At 41.1% G+C, this 24,176-nt stretch overlaps 1 protein-coding gene and 1 long non-coding RNA gene across 3 annotated transcripts; both read left to right on the top strand.

Annotated features, from left to right (window-relative positions):
- LOC110556494 (RNA-binding protein 4B) lies at positions 1-9,957 on the top strand. 2 transcript variants are annotated; one of them, XM_060384254.1, is made up of 4 exons: positions 1-147; positions 786-1,209; positions 5,967-6,640; positions 8,410-9,957. In XM_060384254.1, exons 2-3 carry the CDS (start codon positions 798-800, stop codon positions 6,629-6,631), a joined length of 1,077 nt encoding a protein of 358 aa, XP_060240237.1. In that variant the 5' UTR covers positions 1-147; positions 786-797; the 3' UTR covers positions 6,632-6,640; positions 8,410-9,957. The 2 variants fall into 2 exon arrangements, with proteins under 2 accessions (XP_060240237.1, XP_060240236.1); XM_060384253.1 differs by having other exon boundaries at positions 9,382-9,957.
- Positions 9,958-15,613: 5,656 nt separating this feature from the next.
- On the top strand, positions 15,614-23,138 carry LOC132654311 (uncharacterized). The gene is made up of 3 exons (XR_009591986.1): positions 15,614-17,048; positions 21,777-21,874; positions 22,915-23,138. It is a non-coding gene; the product is annotated as an uncharacterized LOC132654311 (long non-coding RNA).
- Positions 23,139-24,176: the final 1,038 nt, after the last annotated feature.

Genomic DNA, 24,176 nt, shown 5'->3' on the forward strand with positions numbered 1-24,176 from the left:
GGAGGGGAGGCAGGCAGCGCGCACCCGCGCGTGCGTGAGCTGGCGCGCGAGAAAGCGCCCGGTCGCGCCGAGGCTCGAGCGGCCGTCGCCATTTTGTAGGGTTCTCTCTGACGCGGGACCCGCCGCCACCGCCGGCACCACCCGGAGGTAGGAGAGGATGCTGTGGGTGTGTGGGGAGCCCGGGCGCGGGCCCGGCCAGACCTCGGGAGGCCTGAGAAGGCCGAGGTTTGGGGCCACCCATCTTCTGAGGAAGGTCCCGGGAAGACAACGAAAGGAGGCGGGGCCGGATCTCCGGAGGGGGCGGGGCAGGGGTCGGGCCGAGCCTTTGTTGGGATGTAGGCGCGGAGGTTGGGCCGCCGGGGAAGGGGGTCCCAGGTGTGGGAACCAAAGAGGGCTTTCTTGGAGTATGGTGGGAGGTGATACCGCGCTGTGGAGAAGTACACAGATTTCCCTCCAAAATCTTGGGACTAGGGATATTCAGATACTTCATGCCTTCTGCTTGGCTTTTCCATCCCTGTGCTAAACCGTGAAGCAACTAACCTTGTAGATTAAATGTGCCTGATCTCACGGAGATGTTGAACCTTGTGCGTTTTAACCCCGACCTTCTGTTGGCCTTGTCCCACAGCTTTACTACTTAGGAACAAACTGCTGTACCTCTCTCAAAAAGCATAATCATATGAGGGTCGGGAAGATCCTAATAAATGGGCTATTAAACGAAAATGCTGCAGTACTATTCAGTTTCTCACTTCACACCTGAATTTGCAATCTTGTTCCTTCTCTGCCAGGCTCTTGTCAGGATGGTGAAGCTGTTCATTGGAAATCTGCCCCGGGAGGCCACAGAGCAGGAGATCCGCTCACTCTTCGAGCAGTACGGGAAGGTGCTGGAATGTGACATCATTAAGAACTATGGCTTTGTGCACATAGAGGACAAGACGGCCGCTGAGGATGCCATACGCAACCTGCACCACTACAAGCTGCACGGAGTGAACATCAATGTGGAAGCCAGCAAGAATAAGAGCAAAGCTTCAACCAAGTTACATGTGGGCAACATCAGTCCCACTTGTACCAACCAAGAGCTTCGGGCCAAGTTTGAGGAGTATGGCCCAGTCATCGAATGTGACATCGTGAAAGATTATGCCTTTGTACACATGGAGCGGGCAGAGGATGCAGTGGAGGCCATCAGGGGCCTTGACAACACAGAGTTTCAAGGTGAACTGTTGTGGGGCTTGGGTGGCAGACCTTCGGTAGTCTAGCGGAAGGCTGAGGCAAGAACATGATAAGACCGTGGCTTCTACCGTTCTCTTAGTTGAAAAGAATAGGTTATGTTTACTACTCTTTAAACATTTACTCTTAGGGCAGTAAACATTTCATTATGTTTGCCAAGATTTTTCTACACAACTGTGTTGGGTCACAAAGTGTGGGTTACTTTCTTCAGTGTTCATTCACTTGAGTGCTGTTAGAATTCTAAGTTGCTAGGTAGATGAGTAGCTGGTATGGGAAGAATGCCTAGAGGTTTCAACCTAGTTGCTGCTTTGGTTGTGACCCAGAAGCCTTTGAGAGTGTTTATATTCTGCTGCTTTGAATGACAGATGGCAGTGAGGAGAAAGGGTGTCTAGAGGAAGCATTGTATAAGAAATCTTTGGTGGTAAGTCTAGTTGGGAGGATGGTTATCTTTGGGGTGTCCAAGTGTGTTTAGTCTGTGACTACAAGCAAAACAGGAAACATGTCATAGGTTCTTCTCCATGTAACTGTTACTTAACTCTTACTTAACTGTTACTTAACAGGTTAAGAAATTTTTTCTTTAGAAACTCAAGATTGAATGGGAATGATGGTTCTGCTCTTCTGTGGAAATTCCAGTGAGGGCACAATATAGCTTACTGTGTTGCTTATATTGATAACTGTGTATATATGTATTAACATTAATACCACAGGAGCTTATCTGAAAACCCTAGAATTATGTTAATATAGTAGCTGCTAGCTACATGTAAATTTAATTGAAGTAAATTTTCAAATTGATTTTTCCAGTGGGCATATGTAAAGAATGCAGGAGTCATACAAGAAAAAATGTCTACTGTATGAGAAGACATAGATCAGACCCAGTTGCAGGAAGTTCTGTTGGTTAGCACAGTTCTACAAGGCTTTTATTGAGAGTGTCAAGTTGGACCACACATTCAAGGCTACTTCTGTAGTTCCTAAACCAGCACCTGTTTTCCCTAAGTACCATTAATAAACCTAAAAAACAATGAAATCGTGGGGGAAGGGGAAGGTTAATCAGAAAGTCTAAGTATCAAATAGTGAAGCTTACTTGAGGCTCACCATCATGTATTCTAGTTGCATCACTGGCCTTTAGGTAGTGAAAGGTGAGGGTAAATGCTGCAGTTAATCCCAATCCTTAACCAGCCAGGCTAACAAGTGTACCTGCTGTGCTCTTCCCCACTATAAAATAGTCATCTCTGATGTGCCTCCCACAATGGATGGCAGTGAGGTAATAGTGCATTTTGGCATTAAAAGCAATATATAATGAAAGTTGAGTGCTATTTGCAACCATGATTGTTTCTACTCTGATGTGACAGTTAGCTGGATGGTGGTGATCACACCTTTAATCCCAGTGCTTGGAAGCAAAGGCAGGTGGAGTTCAAGGCCAGCCTGGTCTACAGAGTGAGTTCCAAGCAGCCAAGGCTACACAAAGAAACCCTGTCTCGAAAAACCAAAACAAAAAAAGTGAGAGTTTTTTAATTTATATATATATTTTTTTATTTTGGAACAATACTAGCACACTTTGAAAAATTCCGAATTGTCTTCACTTGATGTGGAAGGTCCTGGTTGAACAGGGGAGAGTAAGGAAAGAGTCAGTCCTTGCCCTACCTCCTTGATTCTGGGGTCATCCAAGGGCCACAGAGTGGCTCTTGGCAAGTGCTCTGCCATTAGTCTGTATGACCCCATCCCTAAAGAAGGGTGTGTTTAACAGGTGGCAAACAAAATATAAAAAGACTTAAAACCAGGCACTAACTTTACAGATAAATTATCATACTATAATATTATATATCCTTTTAATTTTTAAAGGTAATGGGGAAATAGGAGTTAGCTTAGAAGGATGAGTATGTGGGGCCTTTTGCTTGTTTTTTGGGGTGCTGAATATTGAACACAGGATCTTAAACATGTTATGGTCACAGTACCACTGAGTTATACTTTTTGCCCCTTGTATTTGTTTAATAACAGATATAATTACAAGAGAAACAGATCTGAATAATGCAATGGAGGAATTTTTATCGCTTCCGTAGAAAATACAGACAATAAACTGAGTTGAAAAAGAATAATCATTTATTTGGTATCAAGTTCTCTTTCTGCCTCTTCTGCAGAGTGGTGTAGTCCTGATTACATATGCAGATATTTTTATAATCAGCTTATTTTTTTCCAGGTAGCAATATAAAGTTTAGTATTGGATAATTGTTTTTTTTTGTTTGTTTGTTTGTTGAGCCAGGGTCTTGACATATACTTCAGGCTGGCCCTCAAACTTACAATAAATCCTTTTGCTTCAGACTTCTCAGTGCTGGGGTTGTATATATAATCCTGTCACATCTTACAGAAAACACAAGCTAGATGCCTATTTGGCGTTTTGTTCAACTTGAAGTCTTTTTGGTCTAAAAAGTGCTACTCTGAGCATCATTTGAACCTTTACTTCTGTGTGTTAACGGTTGTCTAAAATTAAGTTTCTGCATTGTGTAACTTCTAAAGGCAGGCTGAGTTTACCTGGGTCTTTCAAGATGTTTCCTCTCCACAGGCAGCAGTTGGTGCAGTTTGAATTGGAAACCATAAAGAAGCTGTTCCCATCCGGGCAGCTGAATTGGGAAGGATGTATAAGAACTTAGGGGTGTTGTTTCAGCATTAAATCAACGGATCATTATTATACCACCTACATCTCCAGTCTTCTTTGAACTCTAACCAAGATATAACTTAAGAATTAGGATCAATTTCTCACATTTTAGCATTTTATTAATCTCTTTTGTTAAAACTTTCAAGAGAAAATACATTTACTGGGCTGGTTTTCTGGAAAATACTGCCTGATTTTAGTAACTTCAAGTTTTCAGGAAATCTAAGAGTTTGGTCTGTTTGCAATCAGTAGAGTGGTAAAACTTGTCTCTAAAGCTAATAGAGAAGCACTCTTTCAGAACTTTAGAGATAGATTTTAAATTAAAAGCCTAGGTAATCTTTGGAAAGAATCCAAAACAAGGGAGCCACCTAGCATTTATATTACGGGTGCTTCTACCTCTAAGTCAAAAGCAAAAAAAATTACTGGCATCCTTTTCACAACTGATGAAATAGATTTTGCCACAGAAGTTAGGTAAAGCACTCCCATGCTCTACTCCCATGCTCTAAATTAAAAGCACAGACAGGGCTGAGACTTAAGGAAAAATCTGTTTCTCTGAAAAATTGACTCAGCACTCTATATATGAGGTATAAATGGGGACAGAAATGTTCCTGATGAGTACATATATTCTTCTATGATCGGGAATACTTATCTCTAAAAACAGTAAGTTAGATGGCTTCATGCTGCTTTCAGAGAATACCATCTCTTGATGGCATCAGTAGTTGTGATGAAGACTGTCTACTAGCAGCTGATGTCAGAAGCTTGAGCTTGTTTTGTCCAGACAGGGTTTCTCTGTGTAGCCCTGGATGTCTGGAACTCACTCTATAGACCAGGCTGGCCTCCAACTCAGAGGTCCACCTTCCTCTGCCTCCTGAGTGCTGGAATTAAAGATGTGTGCCACCATTGCCTGGCATTTTAAGCATCTTTGGTTTTTGCTAAAAATGAACTTTGGGTTGGAGATGAGAATCCCTGGATTGGGTGGTATACAAACCCTTGGGCAGAATTTTTCTCTTAGCTATTTCTGAGTGGTCATTTTCCAGAAATACAAATGTAGTTTCCTTTAGTGGGTGTCTGAGAGTCATTTAGGCCTTGTAGAGAAATCCCTGTAAAGAATTGTAAACTGGGAACCTGAAGAGATGGCTCAGTGGTTAAGAGCGCCATCTGCTCTTCCAGAGGTCCTGAGTTCAAATCCCACAACCACGTGGTGGCTCCCAACCATCTCCCCTGGGATCTGATGCCCTCTTCTGGTATACAGATAGAGCACTCATAGCTTTAAACATTTTTTAAACTCAAGAATTGTAAACTGCGTGGTAGGATAAAATGCTGATCATTCTTTTACATGGGAACATGGTCTGTAAAAAGCTAGTGCTGTTTTCATTTTTTTTTTTTTTTAATGCTAGGGATCAAACCTGGCCTTGCACACAGTAGCCAAGTGCTAAGCCATTGAGAGATGAGGCATGTCCACCCCCAGAAACTATTATTCTAAGAGGCTTTGCTCAAATACCTATGTTCTTGAGGACAAAATGAGGGTGGGGAAGGGGCTGCAATCTATACAGGCTCTTTTAATTCCCACAGGTACAAATGAAGCTGATTTGGGTGTCCAACAAAGCACCTGCACACATTTCTGGAGGAAACAGTGGATAAAAGATTGCTGTTGAACTGGGATTGATTGTAGGGCTTATGGAGATGCAATGTTGGGGGTTGAGCCCAGGAGCGTCGTGCATTCTTAGGGGCATGTGTTCTTTCTTTTGAGCTCAGACCTAACTTAACTTGTGGAAAAGGATGCCTTATAAAACTTACTAAGGTTTTTGTTTGATTACAAAAGCAGTAACAGTCTTAGTAAAAAGTAGCAGTCTTTGCACTCTCTGTATGGGAGAAGGAAACAAGTAGGGTAGATTTTGGTGTGCTACTGGTATAAAAAGGATCTGACTGGTCTCTTAAGGATTTTCTAGCTTCCACCTCTGTTGAAAGTTAATTTTTGAGAAGGAATTGCTGAATGAAATAGGGTCACATGAGTGTATGTATGTTTTTATGCTCTCTTTATTTGGGTGAGGGAGAAGAATGTTAATGAGTAATAATTTTAATCTGTTTCCTTAAGGCAAACGAATGCATGTGCAGTTGTCAACTAGCCGACTTCGGACTGCCCCTGGGATGGGAGACCAGAGTGGTTGCTATCGGTGTGGGAAAGAAGGACATTGGTCCAAAGAGTGCCCAGTAGACCGTACAGGGCGTGTGGCAGACTTCACTGAGCAATACAATGAACAGTATGGAGCAGTGCGCACGCCCTATACTATGGGTTATGGGGAGTCCATGTATTACAACGATGCCTATGGAGCACTTGACTACTATAAGCGCTATCGAGTTCGATCTTATGAAGCTGTGGCGGCAGCAGCTGCAGCTTCCGCATACAATTATGCAGAGCAGACCATGTCTCATCTTCCTCAAGTTCAGAGCTCTACTGTACCCAGTCACCTCAACTCCACTTCTGTTGATCCCTATGACAGACACCTATTGCAGAACTCTGGCTCTGCTGCCACCACAGCTGCAATGGCTGCTGCCGCCTCCTCTTCCTCCTATTATGGAAGGGACAGGAGCCCACTTCGTCGGAATGCAGCTGTGCTCCCTGCGGTTGGAGAGGGCTATGGTTATGGGCCAGAGAGTGAGATGTCTCAGGCTTCAGCAGCAACACGGAATTCTCTGTATGACATGGCCCGGTATGAGCGGGAGCAGTATGTGGACCGAACACGGTACTCAGCCTTTTAAAAACTGGAGGTGAGAGTGGGGGGAAGTCGTTGAAATTTACACTAAGTTCCCTGTAAGAGACCTTTGCTTCACTGAGGAGCCAGATCATCAAACCAGGACCAGACCAAAAAGCACAAATTACATGTTTTCAGTATTTTCTGTAGCTTAGGCCACAGGTTTATTTGGTCTATTTGTTAGTGTGATTCCAATGTGTTACTTCTGAAACAGGAACATGATCAGGTTTTTATTTAACCAGTTGTAAACAGTATTTGGTGTTGGGCGGAGGAGGGGGGAAGAGGCAGGACAGCTAACATATTAGCTCTTCCTTGTGTAAGTAGTTTTCTCATCCAGGAAAGAACTAAGGCCTAGAGAGCATCAGTACTTTGCCTATGATCTGGTAAAGCCTATATTCAGACTCAGACCTGACTCTTGAATTCATGCTCTTTTTGGCTTCACAGTGGTGACACATGCCTTTTAACCCCAGCACTTGGGAGGCAGAGTCAGGGGAATCTCTGAGTTCAGGGCAAGCCTGGTCTACAGAGCAAGTTCCATGACAGCCAAAATAAATAATAAAGTCATACTCATTCAGCTACTAAAGTGGTTTGGTGGTTAAGGTGAAGAGTACATTGAAGAGCAAGTAATAGGCAGCACAGTGAGAATTTTAAACTCAAGGGGTTCCAGTTTGCTAATAAAGCACTTAGAGGAGGAGCACATGCTGGTGCATATCTTTAGTCCCAGTAACAGGTAGGAGGCAGAAGGATTATGGTAAGTTTAAAGGACAACTTAGGCTACACAGTAAATTACAGCAAAGTCTAGGACATATAGTGATACCCCTGTCACAGAAAACAAAACCCACCTATTTCTTGGGTCATCAGCCTCTATCAGAGGAAGCTCTTAGGTGTGGTACCTTTTAAGTCAGATAAAGCCCTAATGTTCTAAGACACTCAGTGCTGAATGTTTTCATGATGTGTTCTATCAAGTTTTTTTTTTTTTTTTTTTCTAAGTCTGGAGACAGGGTTTCTCTGTGTAGCTTTGCCTGTCCTGGACTTTGCAGACCAGGCTGGTCTCAAGCTCAGAGATTCGCCTGCCTCTGCCTCGCAGAGTGCTGGGATTACAGGCGTGTACTACCACACCCAGCTATCTATGAACTCCTTTTCCACTGCAGAGCATCTTTTTGATACACTTAAGCCCTAGTTCTTTGTAGCCTGATAGAATTCCTGTTTCTTTCAGATAGTTTTGCTTTTTAAGGGAAGGCTCAAGGAATTAGATAATTTCTGATGTAAGTGGTGACAGTTGGAAGAATTCCGGATATCCAAAGACAAGGAGATTTCTTCATTAGAATAGAAAGACATTTAGTTATTTCATGGCTTCTTGCACTGAAATTGAGCATCACTTCGAGTTAAAGCCCCAGTGCAGTTAAACAGGTTCCCATGACAACTTACCCCATTATCATGTTAAGAAAACAATGGCATGCATGTTTTGTTACATTTATATGCTATATAGTTGTGTCACTAAGACTTGGGATTTCTTAAAATCATCATTCAGCAATGTGCTCAGCATGTGAGTGAAATTTGCTATTCCTACAGCTGGATCTACTCTGAGATACCCTTGATAGTTAGTATTAATCTGTTAGATAACTTTGTTTCTCTTAAGTGTGTTTCAAAGTTAAACATTACATTAGTATATTATAGCCTTTAAGGGTATTGTTAGGACATATTAAAAGTGAATTTTAATTTCAATCAGTAGCTGCTCAACTAACCTCTTTTTAGTGATGACTTTTAAAGAAACTTACCTTCCAGGTGTGAACCTCAAATGGACTGAATAACCCTGAGTTGGTTGCAGTCCCAGGAGCCTGATGTTAATGAGGCTGCCAGGATGAAATACTCCACAACTGTTGGGGATCCAAATTCGGGTCTCACCCTAACAGAACTGATCCAAGAACATCACAGCTTTTGAAGTCGATTGGCACAGATCAAGACCAAGATTTGGCCCTGTGTCTTATTAAGTAGAGGAGCTTGGTGTGAGTTAACTTTTGTTTTCCCCCAGCCATTGGTGTCTGGAGTTCCCATCATCAATGGAGTAATAGACAGTTCTAGCAGTGGTTTCATTTCCTCTTTTGATTTGTCAAGGGATATCTGGTTATTTAGGAAACTACTGCAACTATGGCTCTGAACTGACAGTGTGAAGTAAAGGGTGAATGACCAACTGTTCTTTGACACTTTATTCTTTGTGACTATATTTTTTGAACATTTTCTTTGAAACATTTATGACAGTAAAACTGGGCTGGGCGTGCATGGGTGGTGGATGCCTGTAGTCCCAGTTATTCCTTCAGAACAGAAGTTCATGTTCATTTTGGGCAACATAATTAGATCCCATCTCTTAAAGAAAAGAGAGAGAGGGGAGAGAGAAATTAGCCATATCTGATATCTCAGTATCTTTTACTTTTTTTTTCTGGACCCTGAAATTAATCTGTAGTTATTGAAATTATATGCCTGCCTTGAGGCAGAGTGGTAGCCCACAGATAGGAGAAAGCTGAATTTTTACTGCCAGCAGTTTTGCATATAAGTAGATTCTTAGATATAGCTATTAGATATTAGCTATTTTGTGGAATACACATTCAACCCAAAATCTGACTTGATTTTGTTTTGTTCTTTGTGTCGTCTCCCTTTTCCCCTACCCTTGGAATACAGGACGGGACCAGGGCCCTTGTACTCGGAACCAGACTGCTCTCCAGGCATTGTGTAAGCCTCTTGTGTTGTGCTTTCTTTCAGGTAGGATAATTGCGGACTGAACCCTCGGGCTGCGGTCATATATGACAACTTGGTCCTCGCGATCCCCTTTGCCGGGATGTTTCCATTGCTTCATGTTTCAGTAAACAAAGGAATTTGTGACCAACTATGTTTTCTTTCTTAATTTAATTCTTCTAAGTTGACTTTTCTTTCCTCGATGCTAGTTGTCTGTAGCCTTTCACTGTTCCTTACATTCTCAGCCTCTGACAGCCCTAGGTAAGGATTACGCTGGCATCCCTTTTCCTGTACAGTGGAGCCCCTCTTAATCTTACTTTCCCTAGGAGTTGAGCCCTCCCTGCAGCATCTCCTATCCCTTTAAAATGACCATGTAGTGGCAAGCAGCCTTTAACTCTTCTGTTAGTTCTGGACATTGAAGCTAGTCTTCTGAAGTCGCTAGGACCATTGGGGTTTTGTTGTTGTTTTGGTTTGATTTTGTTTTGTTTTTTCTGTTTTGTCAGACCTGTGATCGTGGTACAGCATTAGCTGAAATTTAGCCTTGTTTCATTCTATTCTTCCCACTTTTTTTTTTTTTGACAAATAAATGTTTCTAACACTTAATCTTTTCCTAATTGAGTGACTATTATTTACCACTAGTGTCTTCTGATTCTTAACCAGTTTTGCTTGAGCTACAAAATTCAAATGAGTGAATGCCTAAAATGTAGGAGGAAAAATTGAGCAGAGCAATAACGTTTCAGAAATAGTTGAGAAAAAGTTAGCTAGTCATGAGGCACTGGACACTTAGGTGTAGGTGGTCAGGTTTGTTTCTCCAAATAACCAGAGCTAGTTCACAGCTGAAAGGCTAACTAACCCACCCAGAGAAACAAGGTTACTACTGATAGAAGCCCAACAAGAAATCCTGCATCATGAAAAGGCTGAACTAGAGGAGTTTGTACACCCTGCCAAGTGGACTTAGTGTGCTGGAGCAGCATAAGGAATGAGCATTTTATGGGCTAGAGGTGGCTCAGTGGTTTTAAGAGCAAGCAGAGAATCCAGTTCAATTCTCAGCACCCACATGACGGCTTACAAACATCTGTTATATATATAATTCTATTTCCAGGAGATACGATACTCTGTTCTGACCTCATCGGGCATACAGTTTGTGTGTGTGTGTGTACCTTCATACATACAGGCAGGCACTCATATACTTACAAGGAAATGATCAAAAAATAAACATTTTTAGATTTTGTTAACACCATCAATAGGCTTGAAAGACTCTCTTGCTTACTCTTCCTTTCCCTCCTTCTGCGTATTTTGAGGAAAAACTGTCCTTTATGTAGCTCTGGTTGGCCTGGAACAAGCCATGTGGAACAGACCAGTCTCATACTTGTGTTGATAAGCCAACATCTGCCTCCCAAGTCCCAAGTCTTAGACGTAAGCCCCAGATTTTTTAAAGAGTCCTAGGGATTTGACCTCTGGTCTTAGGGTTGAGCAACAAGCATTTTAGTTTTTGAGACAGGTCACGCGTAGCGTAATCTGGCCTCAGGCTTATTATATAGCCATATAGCCAAAGAGGGCCTTTATCTCCTGATCATCCTGCCTCCTGAGCACTGGAATTTTATGCATCCACCACTGTATCTAGTTCTATGGAGTCTCAGAGATGCAAAGCTGGGGCTTCATGTATGGTAGACAAGCACCCTACCAACTGACTACATCCCCAATCCAAAATTAATTTTATTTTTTGTTTTGAGACATTTCATTTACCTCAGGCTAGCCTCTAACTTGCTATTTAGCTGAAACTGGCTGGCCTTGAACTCCTGATTCTTCTGTTTCTACCTTCCAAGTGTTGGAATTATAAGCCAGGACAAACATTCTGAGAAATTATTTTAATCAACATTTTTCTTTGGCTCCTGTATATTGACACCGAATGATGGACTAAATCCTGCTTAAGTTTCACTGTACCCTATGACAGAAATTTTATATGTCATTTGGGTGCTGGAAATCAAAAACAGAACCTTATACATGGTAAATGTACTTGCCCTGAAGTTATATAATCTTACCCCACCCCATACATTTTACTTTAAAAAAAAAAAATATTTTATGTGAATGGTTTTGCCTGTATGTATGAACCTGGTGTCTATTGAGGCTAGAAGAGGGCATTGGATTGATCACCTCAAACAGGTTTTACAGAGATTTCTACATGGGTGCTGGGGAGAGGAAAAAAAAAAAATCAAACCTCAAGTCTGCAGAAGTAGCCAGTATTCCAAACAGCTAAGCCACGTCTCCATTCCCTTTCACTTTCTTTTGATATAGGGTCTTGCTTACTTTGTTATCCAGGCTATCCTCAAACTCTGTCATCCTGCATCACTCACTCTCATGCTTTGGTTACATGGGTGTACCACCACTTGATTCCACATATTTTATGCTTTACAAATTTTTTTTTTTTTTTGAGTAGAGGCCAGAATGACAATCTACAGAGGTCCATGGCCCTACTCCAACTAGCAAAGTACAGCATTCCACAGAAAAGTAGGATGGTCCCTGTTGTCACACAAAAATAATTCAGATAAAACCACTGGGATTTCATTGTGATTAATACGCAAAGCACCAAACAAAGCTAAAAAAGATGTGCAGGATCTTTTTTTAAAGATGGTGGCACATGCCTCTTGTCCCAGGACTCAGGAGGCAGAGGCAGAAAATCTCTTGAATTTGAGGCCAAGCCATAATAGCAAGGACTACAGAGAGACTGTCTCAAGGGGGGGTGGGGGGGAAGTCACACAGAACAAACAAAAACAGAACACAAAATGTGCAGGTAATGACCTAACTAGTTAGTGGTATTCTATGTTAAGTGCTGACAAACAAACATGGTAGCTTAATGTACCTTGACCCCCACATACTAATCATTAGCAGAACATGTATGTAGAAAAGAGCCATTATCAGGTAAGACCTGACAAAACTTGCATTAGACTGTTCAGTCTACAGCCACATGTAACTCTTATGTATTTAAACTGTACTTAGTAGTGCTCAGAAACTCAATTTTTAAAAAACATTCATGTATACAGTGCTGTCTGCATGCACGCCTGCACACCAGAAGAGGGCACCAGATCTCATCGTAGATGGCTGTGGGCCACCACGTGGGCATTGGAACTAAGGGCCTCTGGAAGAACAGCCAGTGCGCTTACCCTCTAAGCCACCTCTCCAGCCCCATATATTTTTTTTGAAAATTTAATTATTTGTGTATCTGTGTGACTACTATGTGCCACGTGGAGACAGGTGCCTGTGGAAGCCAAGAAAGCATTGTTACCCTGGAGCTGGAGTTACAGAAGGTTATGAGCCATCACGGGGGTGGTGGGGACCAAGCTCGCATACCCTGGAAAAGTAGCATGCTCAGTCATCTCTCTCGCTCCATGAATTTTAATCAAATTCAAGTGGCTAGTGACTTATAGCTTTGGTAAAATTATGTGAAGATTTTCCCTTTTACCTCACTATAATAAATACTGGGAAAAGATTAAATGTTCAGCTAGATAGAACTGCCAAAGAATAAACAGACTATTTCTAACCCCCAGTTCTTACATGTTGTAGGTACAAAATTCCTTTCATTCACCAAGATGAAGTTCCTCAACATAACTATTTCAATCCATGAGACCTCTCACTCTAAATGCTCCTGAACTCCTTTATCTACTGTTTGAATTCCTGATGTATTTCTTTAAAAAATAAACCTTAATTCAGTTGTGAGTACTATGAAGGACCAAATATACTCTAATGTGTAAACACCAGAGGACTACAGAGGGTGGCTGTCCCAAATGGTGGGAGAGACACCAATTAGCCAAAAAGGCAGTTCTGAGGCTTGAGCAAAGCTGTGGAGGAGACCAGAAGAGGTAAGTAATGGGAGCCTTAGTGGACTGTGAAGGAATTTCACTTTCATCTTAGAAGATACAGATTTATCATAAGCTCATTAATTTTTCTTTAAGGATCACTCACGGAAAAGATGAGGTTAGTGTGTTCACTGTTCTAAGTCAGTAAAATGGAGGGTTGAAAGAAAAATACTTTATAGATAAGAAACGGTCCTCAGGTAACAATGCATTCAAGTGGCAGTCTGGAGGAAGGTGTTAAATCTCAATCATCAAGCTGGCTCTTCTGTTGGACGGTGGCTGCTGTGGGCTAGACCATGTCTGAACTACAATAGCACAGAACATGGTATGACAGAATCACTTGAAGGTGTTAACAGACTATTGAGCTGAGTATAACAGGTCAGGAATGTAGGTCTGAAATCAAAAGTTCTAGGGTTATATTATGCTACATTGCCACCACTTAGTTGCACATAGATTGCAAAGCCTGGTGAGAAACACACTCATCCTAGCACTTGGGAGGTAAAGGCAAGAAGATCAAGAATTTAAAATCACATAACCCAGACTGTGTAGTGGAGGATAAATACCTATCCCCAAGAAGTGAGGACCTAAGTTCCATTCCCAGCACCCACATGGTAGCCCATAACTAACTCCAGTCCCAAGGGATCCAATGCCCTCCTGTGATGACCATGGGTACCAAGCAGAGCCACATGCACACATGCAGGCAAAATGCTACCACAATAAAAATCCTAATATTTCTTTTAAAGTAGAACTACACTAGTCAGGCGTGGTGGCATATGCCTCTAATATCAGTGGTGGCAGGTGAATCCCTGTGTGTTCAAGGCCAGCCAGGATACACAATGAGATACTGTCTCAAAAACAAAACAAAACAAAAACAATAAATATCCTACACTTATCAGTTGCCTACAGAGATTGTGTGAGGGATGGTGAGAATTAATGGAAGTTGCTGGTACAGTTTGGGAGGAGTGAGAAAAAAATATCCCAGGCCTTTTGCCTCCATGATCATATTCCTGGGCTGTGTGAGCCCACCTAATCAAGGCCCAGCCAGAGCATACTGTGAGGACAAAAGGAAGTAAATATCACTGCCTGAGAGAAAAGCAGCCAGGTTCCTTGATTCCTTGAAAACTTCTTGGTGCTAGTGGAGGGTTGGGAAAGAGGCACAGAACTGAGGTTCACCTTTGCCTTAGGAAGAAAAAAAAAAAAAGCCTTTAACAAAGCCTTGCTTCATCTTTTAGGTCTGCCTGAGACAGCCTTTGACCTACTCCTTTCCTCTGATTTCCAGCCACACAGTGAAGACAGGCACAGAAAAGTATGCAATGCACTCACTACAAGGAACTTTTCCCAAGGAAAGAAGAGGTTGGTTGTCTGCAAAATGGTCCCCCAAAAGGGAAACAGTCTGCCTAAGACTGGTTCATAGCTTATTAGAAATTGACTCACATAGGTTCCTCAGGGAATTCCTTGTCCTTGGAAATTTGGGAGAGGGAAAGGGAAAAGTACACACATACACCAGGGAAAAGTTACCAGTTGGTCAAAAAAATCTGTGCCAGGGCTGCTTTCTTGAAAGTGTGGCTATGCCAAGGGAACTGAGTGCAGAAAATAGAATCAGCTCCAAGGATTCACAGGATGAACAAAAGATTGGCGAGGTAAATTCTAGAGAGTGCTTTCAGTTTGCTGGACCTTTAAGGATCCAGACCAAATATAAACCATTCAGTCATCATCGTCCCTGCTAATCCATAAGAGCAAATGATTATAGTCAGCTCTCCAAGTAATTAAGGGAACTGAAGTTTAGAAAGGCTCGATTTGCTGTTCCATATAAAGGAAAAGTCCCAGGACTGGAGAGATGGCTCAGTGGTTAAGAGCACTGTCTACTCTTCCAAAAGACCTGGGTTCAATTCCCAGCACCCACATGGCGGCTCACAACTGTTTGTAACTCTAACTCCAAGAGATTTGAAACCCTCACACCAATGCACATAAAATTAAAAAAAAATAATAAATTATTTTTTTTAAAAAGGGAAAAGTCCCTACCCCAATTCCTGGTATTTGTTTACTACTATAAAAAAACCAAAGGGGGAAAAAACCTGAAACACAAATCCACATCTGGTAAAGGCCCTGAAAAGCTAAGCAGTCCCGCTCCTCACCACACACACACTCACTTCATATGTTAAGGCCAGGCTGGAACTACCAAAATGAAGCTGGTGTTAATTCCAATACTAGTGTGAGGCAGGAGCAAGTGGATCTCTCTTGAGTCTGAATCCTGCCCAGTCTGCACAGTAAGTTCCAGGACAGCCAGAGCTAGAGAAAAACATGTCTTGAGCAAATAAAGAAAAGGAAGGAAAGCTGAAGCTGCAGGGCTGAGGGAAGTAGTTCTGCCCTTAGGGCTCACATCTCCAAAGCAACAGGGCACTCCTGGGGCAAGAGATACTTCCACACAATTGCCTTTCTAGAGTGCTATTTATTTTTTCTTTCTTTCCTTTTATTAAAGACAGGGTACTTATTCTATCCCAGAAACTTACTATATAGACTAGGCTGAGATCAAATTTGTGGCAGTCTTCCATTTTCCTAAGTGCTAAGATCAAGGGGTAAGCTTCAACCAAATGGGGGTTTAGAGTGATGAAGTCTTAGACTCATTGGCTGGGACAATTCTAGGACCAAAGTGACCACCCTTTAGTCCTATGGTACCAATCCATAATCTGGCTCTGAACTGACACACAGTTTTTTACATAACAGACAGCTGCTAATGCAGTTAAGAACACTGGCTGTTTTTCAGCCAAGAGAGATGGTACACATCTTTAATCCCACCCTCAGAAGGCAGAGAGATAGGAGAAAGGTTTGAGACCAGCCTGATATACATAGCAAGCTTTATGACATCCAGGACTACATAAAGATCCTATCACCATCACCACCAACAACAAAAAGTTAAATCTAAAAAGCACTGACTGATTTTGCAGAGAAACTGTATTTGATTCCCATTACCCTCATGGTGGTTCACAACCATCTGTAACTCCAAATCAAGGGATTCTGATACCCTCTTGTGGCCTCCATGGGCATTTCACACACATGGCACACACACATTCAGGTAAAACAAAGTTTAATGAACCAATCTTGGTAGAAAAGGCAGAAGTGGTATACATGTGAAGCTCATCATTCAAGGGAGAGTTTCTATAAAATATTACTGACTGCCTGTTTTATGTTCCAGGAAATAAAGTGGGGTTGTAGTGTTGGAGCTCAGCAATAAAAACTGGAGTATATATGGGTATACATTAGTCTGGCAAAAAATTTCCTGCCTCACAGTTTTATGAAAATGATCAATGAGTAAGCAAAGAAATGGTAAGTAGCACAAACTACACAGATAGCCTTTAGACATTGCCAAACATCACAGCAGGGATTGAGCTATACAGAAAACACTGACCTAGAGGGAGACTGTAAAACAGCCAGTGAAGACTGGGGAGCTCTCCAACACATATTCATATGGGTAGTGCGCATGGAGAGTAGAGCCCTAGTCCAGTGTGTATCCTCCCCTCACCCCACTTTGGTACAATACCGGAGACTAAATCTAGTGTCTTAGTATGCCAGACAAGCACTCGCGACAGAATCCTCTGCCGGAAACTTCGTAAGTTTCCTAGACTGGCCTTGAACTCATTCTACATAGCTCAGGTAAGCCTTGTCCTAGATCCCCCACCTTAGCCTCCTAAGTACTTTAAGATTACTAGTGTGTACCAGTATTGCCTTAACTTAACTCTTGTGTTCCTTCTTCCCAACAACCAGTAAGATTTACTGAAAACTACTGTCTCCAAAGAGAAATTACAAGTATGTTCAGGAAGCCTTGGTACTAACGGAAGTTACCAGGTAAGGGCTTTTACCAGCCCACCCGTCCCATGAAATACATACTTAATGCAGCTTAGTCTCTTGAACTATTCTATTGTGACATATGGAATGGTGTAACATTTGACAGGAGGGCTGTCATTAAAAACAAAACAAACCTGATTTGGCAACAGTAAAAGGTGAATGTGCAATGATAAAAAAATTAAAATATGTACCAGGTCAGTGAGATGATTTGGCAGGTATCTATCACTCAAGCCTGATGTTCAGAACCCATATGGTAGGACAGACTCACTCCCAGAAACTGTCTCAAGACCTCTACACCTGCATCTTTTATACACCTCCCCACCTCCTCTCTCTCTCACACATATTAAATAGAGGTAATATTTTTTAAAACCAAATACATGAGTTGTCAGCAATTTTGGTTCCGAACATACAACATCCATGCATTGCTCTGGAAATGCCACCACACCCATCCAATGTCAACAAACACTGTCTGCAACACCTCAACTTAGATTCCAGACTAACGTGTTTTATAAATTACAGTGCTTTTACTGCCTTCACAAAAGCACAGTGGTTAAGTATGGAAAACAGACTTCTAATACTTCACTTTTATAATTACAGCAGATTGGTTTATCATTAGCTTGTATTGTGTCAGCATGTTTCATTCTAAAAACAGTTGTAGAGCTGTATTTGAAACGTGACAGCCTCAAACAAGAGCAGTAAGAAGTTCATCCAGGGAATCTGAGCTGGAGATACAAACTGGTGAATTTCTGAATATAGGTCCTACATCAAAAGAGATCAGAGAGGGGAAGATGAGAATGAGAAGAGGTTGGAAGGCTCTGGAAGCCAAAAGAAATTCATTTTAAGCAATAATGGACAATATTAAAATACCAGTAATACCCAAGATATAAGTATATTAAGGCTAAGACATGATCATGGGTTGGCTGAGATTAACTGCAAAGCACCTCACGAATTTTTGTAGACATAATGATCTTCATTTTGATTGAGGTGATGGTTACCACATGTTAATGTATATTTGTCAAAATGTATTGGTCGGTACTCAAAATTCAGATAGTGCATTGGATAAAATTAAGCCAAGTTTAAGGCCATCCACCGTACTCTCAGCACTGAAGAGGTACAGGCAGGATTAGAAATTCAAGGTCATCTTCAGTTACACAGAGTTCAAAACCAACATGGGGAGAAAATTAATCAGCTTAACTAGCTGTGTGCTACATTTCTTTGCTAGACAAAATATGACTCCTGATACAGTAATTACATGACTGTTAAGATGAGGATAACCAACAATTTTCTGACTGGATTAGAGCCCCACTCCACAGAAGGGACATTGCAACACAAATTCATCCTTTTAAAAAAAAAAAACAAAACGATTATTCAATCTTTGCCTTCTGGACAACTGTTGTTACATCAGATAAGGTACAATATAACTTTGGAGGCTCTGCTGCAGCTGTTTTACCTAGAACTCTTTCCCCAGGTGTCTGCCTCTCATTCTAAATTTTTACTATAATCTTTAAAAAAAAAAAAAAGTTAGACCTCCCTTATTTATTATAAAAATAAATATTTATTTTCGCAATTTATATTACCTAACAATATAAATTATTATTTATTATAAAAACATGGACACATATTCATTGTTCAAGTTTTCCACATCCTCTGAACTATGCCATGTACATAAATACATGCAGGCAAAATGCCCATACCAACAAAGAATAAACAAAACTGAATTGGGAAGGGAGCTGGCTCAGTGGGTAAAATGCTAGCTATACAAGCATAACCTGAGACTGGCTTCCTGAGCACCAAGTAAAAGCAACCCCAGGAAAGGGCAGAAATAAATGGATCACAGGTTTGATGGCCAACCAGCCTAACCTGAAAGGGGGATACGCAGGTTCACTAAGATACCCTGTCTCAAAAGCTGAGGTGTAGATGGGGCATGGTGGCACACATCTTTAATCCCAGCTTGGTGGCTCTGAGTTTGAGGCCAGCCTAGTCTACACATTTTTCAGGACACCCAGATCTACATAATAAAGACCCTTTCCCCGCCCCAGAAGCAATGAGACTGGGGAGACTACTCAGAAGTTGGGATGCCTGTTCACACCCCTGCCATGAACACAAAAATTTAAAACATTTTTTAAAAAGATGAAGAGGCCTGATGTGATGGTGCACACCTTGAAACTCAATATTCGAGGGGCAGACATCTAAGAGTACAGAGACTCTCTCAAAAAAAAAATAAAAATAAAAATTGGTGGAGATTATCGAACTCTGGCCTCCCACACATACAAATTTGTGCATAACTCCTTCCCCTTCAACACACAACTGAAATGTGGCTTATAGCATTTGCTAACATTCATGAAGCACCAGGTTCAGACCTCAGTACAAAATTAAACTTAAAAACTGTGTTTCTGCTACAAACTAAGTTTGCAAGTAGCCCACCAAAAAATGTAAACTGTTACTAGACTAAGAAGGAACAGGTGAGAGACATGTTATCTGTTATGACCAATAGGCCCTTAAAGGTTCAATTCTGAAAAGCAAACACTGGGCATGATGTGAAACTGGACTAGAAAGCACTGAGGCTGAAGGTAAAATACCATAACCAAGTTCCTCAAAAAAAAAAAAAAAAAAACAAACAAAAACACTTCACCCCAAATTACAGCAAATCTATTAACACTCAAAGCATTCCAGCCCAATTTATTCTATACCTGATTCTGCGCACCCACCCAAGAAGTTCTAAGTTAAAGGGGTCTAGAGCAGTAGTTTCCCTCGAAATGCAGGGTGTTATAGTTACAGGGTTGGTTACTTCCAATTCAGTCCTACAACTAGAAACAAAAACAAAAGTCAGACACAGCCCTTTAGTTCCAACATTTGTAGGCAGAGGCAGGTCAGCCTGGTATACATAGCAAGTTTCAGGACAGGACATCAGAGATGCCTCAATACCACCACAAAAGAAAACATTAAGAAAAAAAAGAAAAAAGAAAAAAAAAAAACATCAACTCTTAGCTGTACTGTAGTTAAGACTTTCTTTATATTATGTGTGAATATCAGAGTGTGCACACGTGGAAGCAAAGGACGGCTTCCAGCACCCAGTTCTCTATATCTCCCAAAGGTTCTGGGCCTGAGCTCACGTTGTCAGCTGTAACCCACAAAGATAGCTCGATGGCCTTTTAACAGACATTTAAAATCTCTTCAACTAAGTGGTAATGTAGAAAGCAAACTCAGCTACTCACTTCACTCCGTGTATCAAATAAATTTAAAATGTAGTATAGAGAGAAGGCTCAAGAGTTAAACAATTGCTGCTTTTGCAGAAGATCTGGATTTCATTTCCAGCATGCCTAGGGCAGCTTACAATAGCTGGTAACTACAGTTTCAGGGATATGAGGCCTACTCTTTAGGCCTTCAGGGTGCATGCTGCATGGTGCACATTAGATACATAAACACAAAATTTTTTGATTAAAAATTTAAAATGTAGCCAAGCGGTGGTACACACCTTTAATCCCAGCATTTGGGAGGTAAAGGCAGGCAAATCTCTGAGTTCAAGGCCAGCTTGTGGTCCACAGAGCAAGTCCAGGACAGCCAGAGTTACATAAATAAACTCTGTCTCAAAAAAACTAATCAAAATGTAAATTGTACAAAGATGAAAAAAGTTGATCTGCAGAAATGACTCAGTAAGTAAGAGCACTTGCTGCTCTTGTAGGATCCGTCAGCCACATAACAACTCACAATCACCTGTAACTCCAGTTCAGGGAATCTGATGCCTTTCTTCTGACTAAGCACAGCAGGCATGAATATGGTACACAGACATGCGCGCAGGCAAAGAAGAAAAAGGGAGAGTATTCCTATGTTCAAGTATAAAACACTCCCGGTCCAAGACAAAACACCGGTTATATAAAAAGGCTCAAAACTCAGATACTACATTGTTAAACTTTCTAACCTGATAAAAATCAGGCAGTGCCGTATCAAAAAGCTTTTACCCATACCAAATCATACATACCAATTTATAAACAAGGTGAAAGTTTAGACATTAAAAAAAGATAAAAAAGGACCAAGCATGACCACACAGGCCTATGATCCCCAGCATTTGGGAGGCTGAAGGAGGAGGATTACAAATGCAAGATTAACCTTTTTACGTAGCACGTTCAGGTCAGCCAGGGCTACAAAGAGCAATCATGTCTCAAAAGACTAAAAGGGGGAAAAAAGTGAGTGGCATATTCCTACAATCCCAGCACTTCACTGGCAGAACCAAGACTTCAATTTTAGGCATGACTGGACTACATAGCAAAAAGCAAAACTGTCAAATTACCAAAATTACCAAACAATTAATAGGCTCTTGAAAAATATGATTAACTTTGTTAGAGACACTGTTTCAAATCACCCCACCACCATCCACCCATACACAGCTACTTCAGGCCTACAAGCCCTCCACAGCCTGGTGGGTGCCAGCACCTTAGGCTCCATTTGCACCAGGTATGACCTGTCAGCCTTTATATTCTCTCTTGATGTAAGAGTTTTTCAAGCTGAATATAAGAAAAAGGCTGTAGAAATAGTAAAAAGCTGTTAGGAGAAGATGTAAAGATGGTGGTATATTTGGAACAGAAAAATTCGTTTTTGGAAACTTTATGAAGGCTCCAAACACTTTCTAATGTTGACTGATATGTTGGAATGATAGGAGCATGTTATGTTGATTGGCATGTTGGACTGACAGGAGCACGTTAGGTTGACTGGCAACTGCTCATTCTTTAGCAGATATAGCAAGAGAAGCAGATCCCTCTTTGTATCTCACTTCGGCTGTACCATTCCTCTAGATTCTAGATGTCTCCAGAGTCTAGACCATCTTACAGGTAAGCATGGTCATGCATGTACAAGCTTATGTAAGTTATGATGCTGTTAGACCTTTGGGCTGCAGTTTAATGTTGGGGTCTTACAGTGTGAATGCTAGGACAGAACTGTATGATGCAACCATCAGGTATTTTATATGCTGCTGGGGCTGTGCCACTGGCAAAGCTGGGAAAGCTTCAAAGACAGAAATAGAAAAGCTTCAAATGAAAGAAATGACCTACCATGATGTAGTTTAAAAAGTTACAAAACTAATTTATATCATAAAAGGTGGAAGTTAAGGATAAAGCTTTAGGAGTTGGGCAGCAGTGGCACAAGCCTTTTATCCTAGCACTCAGGGAGGCAGAGGCAGAGGTAGGTGGATGGATGTGAGTTTGAGACCAGCCTGCTCTACCAAGTTATGTCCAAGAAAGCCATGGCTACAGAGAGAAAGAAACCCTGTCTCAAAAAAAAAAAAACAAAAACAAAAAAAGATAAAGCTGAACTAGAGCTCAGCTACTTCATATAGTAATCAGCCAAAAAGAGGCTCTTATAAGAACCACCACTTCTCTTAGACACATGGCCTTCAGAGTTTACAAACTCATGATTTTTGTTGTTTTTGTTGTTGTTTTGTTTTTTGAAAGGGTTGCACTTTGTTGCCCTGGCCTCTCTAGAGCTACTGAGCAGTTCACTGATCCTCCCAACCCTTTGATACCATGTGCTAGAGTCACAGGTATGCTCAACACACAGCTCTGGTGCTGGGGGACTGAATTAAGGGCTTCCTGCATGATCTACTTGAGCTATATAACCCAGCCTAAAGACCATTTATTAATCTATCACTATCAAGATCTGAATGTTAGAGGTGTTTGTAAGGGAACACTTATTTACTCAACAGATGAGAATATAAACTGGATTGACTTCAAAGGAAAGCCTGACCTGCAATCCTAGCTCAGGAATAGTGGATGATGGCCAGAACTAAAAAAAAAAAAAAAAAGGACTGTAACATGCATTTGCGTTAGCCTTTCTTAATATAAAACATCACTTGTTTTTTTGTTTTGTTTTAAAGATAAGATCTTGGATTAACCTGGAACTCATTATTCACTGAAATAACCTTGAAAATTTGATCCTCCAGCCTTCATGCTCCAGTGTTGTTGGATTATAGGCATATATGTCTACTATACCTGTCAAAAAAAAAATCTTAAGGCACGACTATTTCATACTATTAGAATATAAAATTGTTAAACTGTGATATATATGTATACTGAAATACCAGATATATTGTGAAAATCACATTCTAAGGACTGAAAACATTAATAAGTCACTTCATTCCATACATTTTTTTTCCTTCCACAAGCTCTCATTATGTTACCCAGGGAAGCCTTGAAAATGCCAGTTTTATTTTGGCAGTATTGGGCTTGTAGATACTGTGTTACAGTCCCAAACTCTGTGAGAAAAGGTCTTAACAAAGTTGCACAGCCTGTTATCAAATGTGTCATTCTCCTGCCTCCCTCCTAACTAGCTAGAATTACAGCCATGTAGTGTGACCTCCCATATCATACAGAAGATGGCCATCCTTCCGTGGGTACTCTGTTGGTGAAGCAGTCTCAGCAGTGTGGTTTTTTCCTTTTCCTCTGGGGCACCCATACTACACAGCATGTGCCATGCAGGAATTCTGTTGGACTTTTTCATTCTGTTTTGGCTCTGACACTGCCTCTCTGCCTTTAAAGTAAAAACCTCTGGTGTTTCTGTTTCCCCAGATAGGATCTTCTTATGTAGCCCTGAGAAACTTGCTATGGAGAACAAATCTGGTTTCAAACTTGCAGCCATCACTATGCCTTTCTACCCTCTAGCAAAAACTTGAACACTATTAGTATTTAAAAATCTGTAAAATACATCACAATGTTCTAGTTTTGCTGAAGCCAGCAAGTAAAAGCCATTTTCCTACTTTTTTCCACATCATGAATGTAATACATGAATGAAGTTACATACTCAAGTTCTGTACTTAATTCTTCACTGTTGATTTTCTAGTTTGGTTTCAATAGTCCTTACTTGGCCCCACCTTGTTGCATAGCTGAAGCCAGTTAAGCATGTTAGACATACAAGAATGAAAGGAAATTAAGGCATACTTAGTTAGCACTTATTTGACTTAACATCTTAGATAAAATGAGCAAGAATAAAATGCTCAATTTAGCTTTTGAAGTTCACTTACCACTAGGTTCTATACAGAACCAAATGGGTATCCTTATTCCAACAAATTGTCTTAGCTCATCACTACAGAGGGCACCGCTTTTACTTCTCAGGCATGATATTTACCTGCCTGTCATTATT

Source organism: Meriones unguiculatus, chromosome 1 (genome assembly GCF_030254825.1).
Source record: "Meriones unguiculatus strain TT.TT164.6M chromosome 1, Bangor_MerUng_6.1, whole genome shotgun sequence".
In the NCBI taxonomy this organism is placed as follows: domain Eukaryota; kingdom Metazoa; phylum Chordata; class Mammalia; order Rodentia; family Muridae; genus Meriones; species Meriones unguiculatus.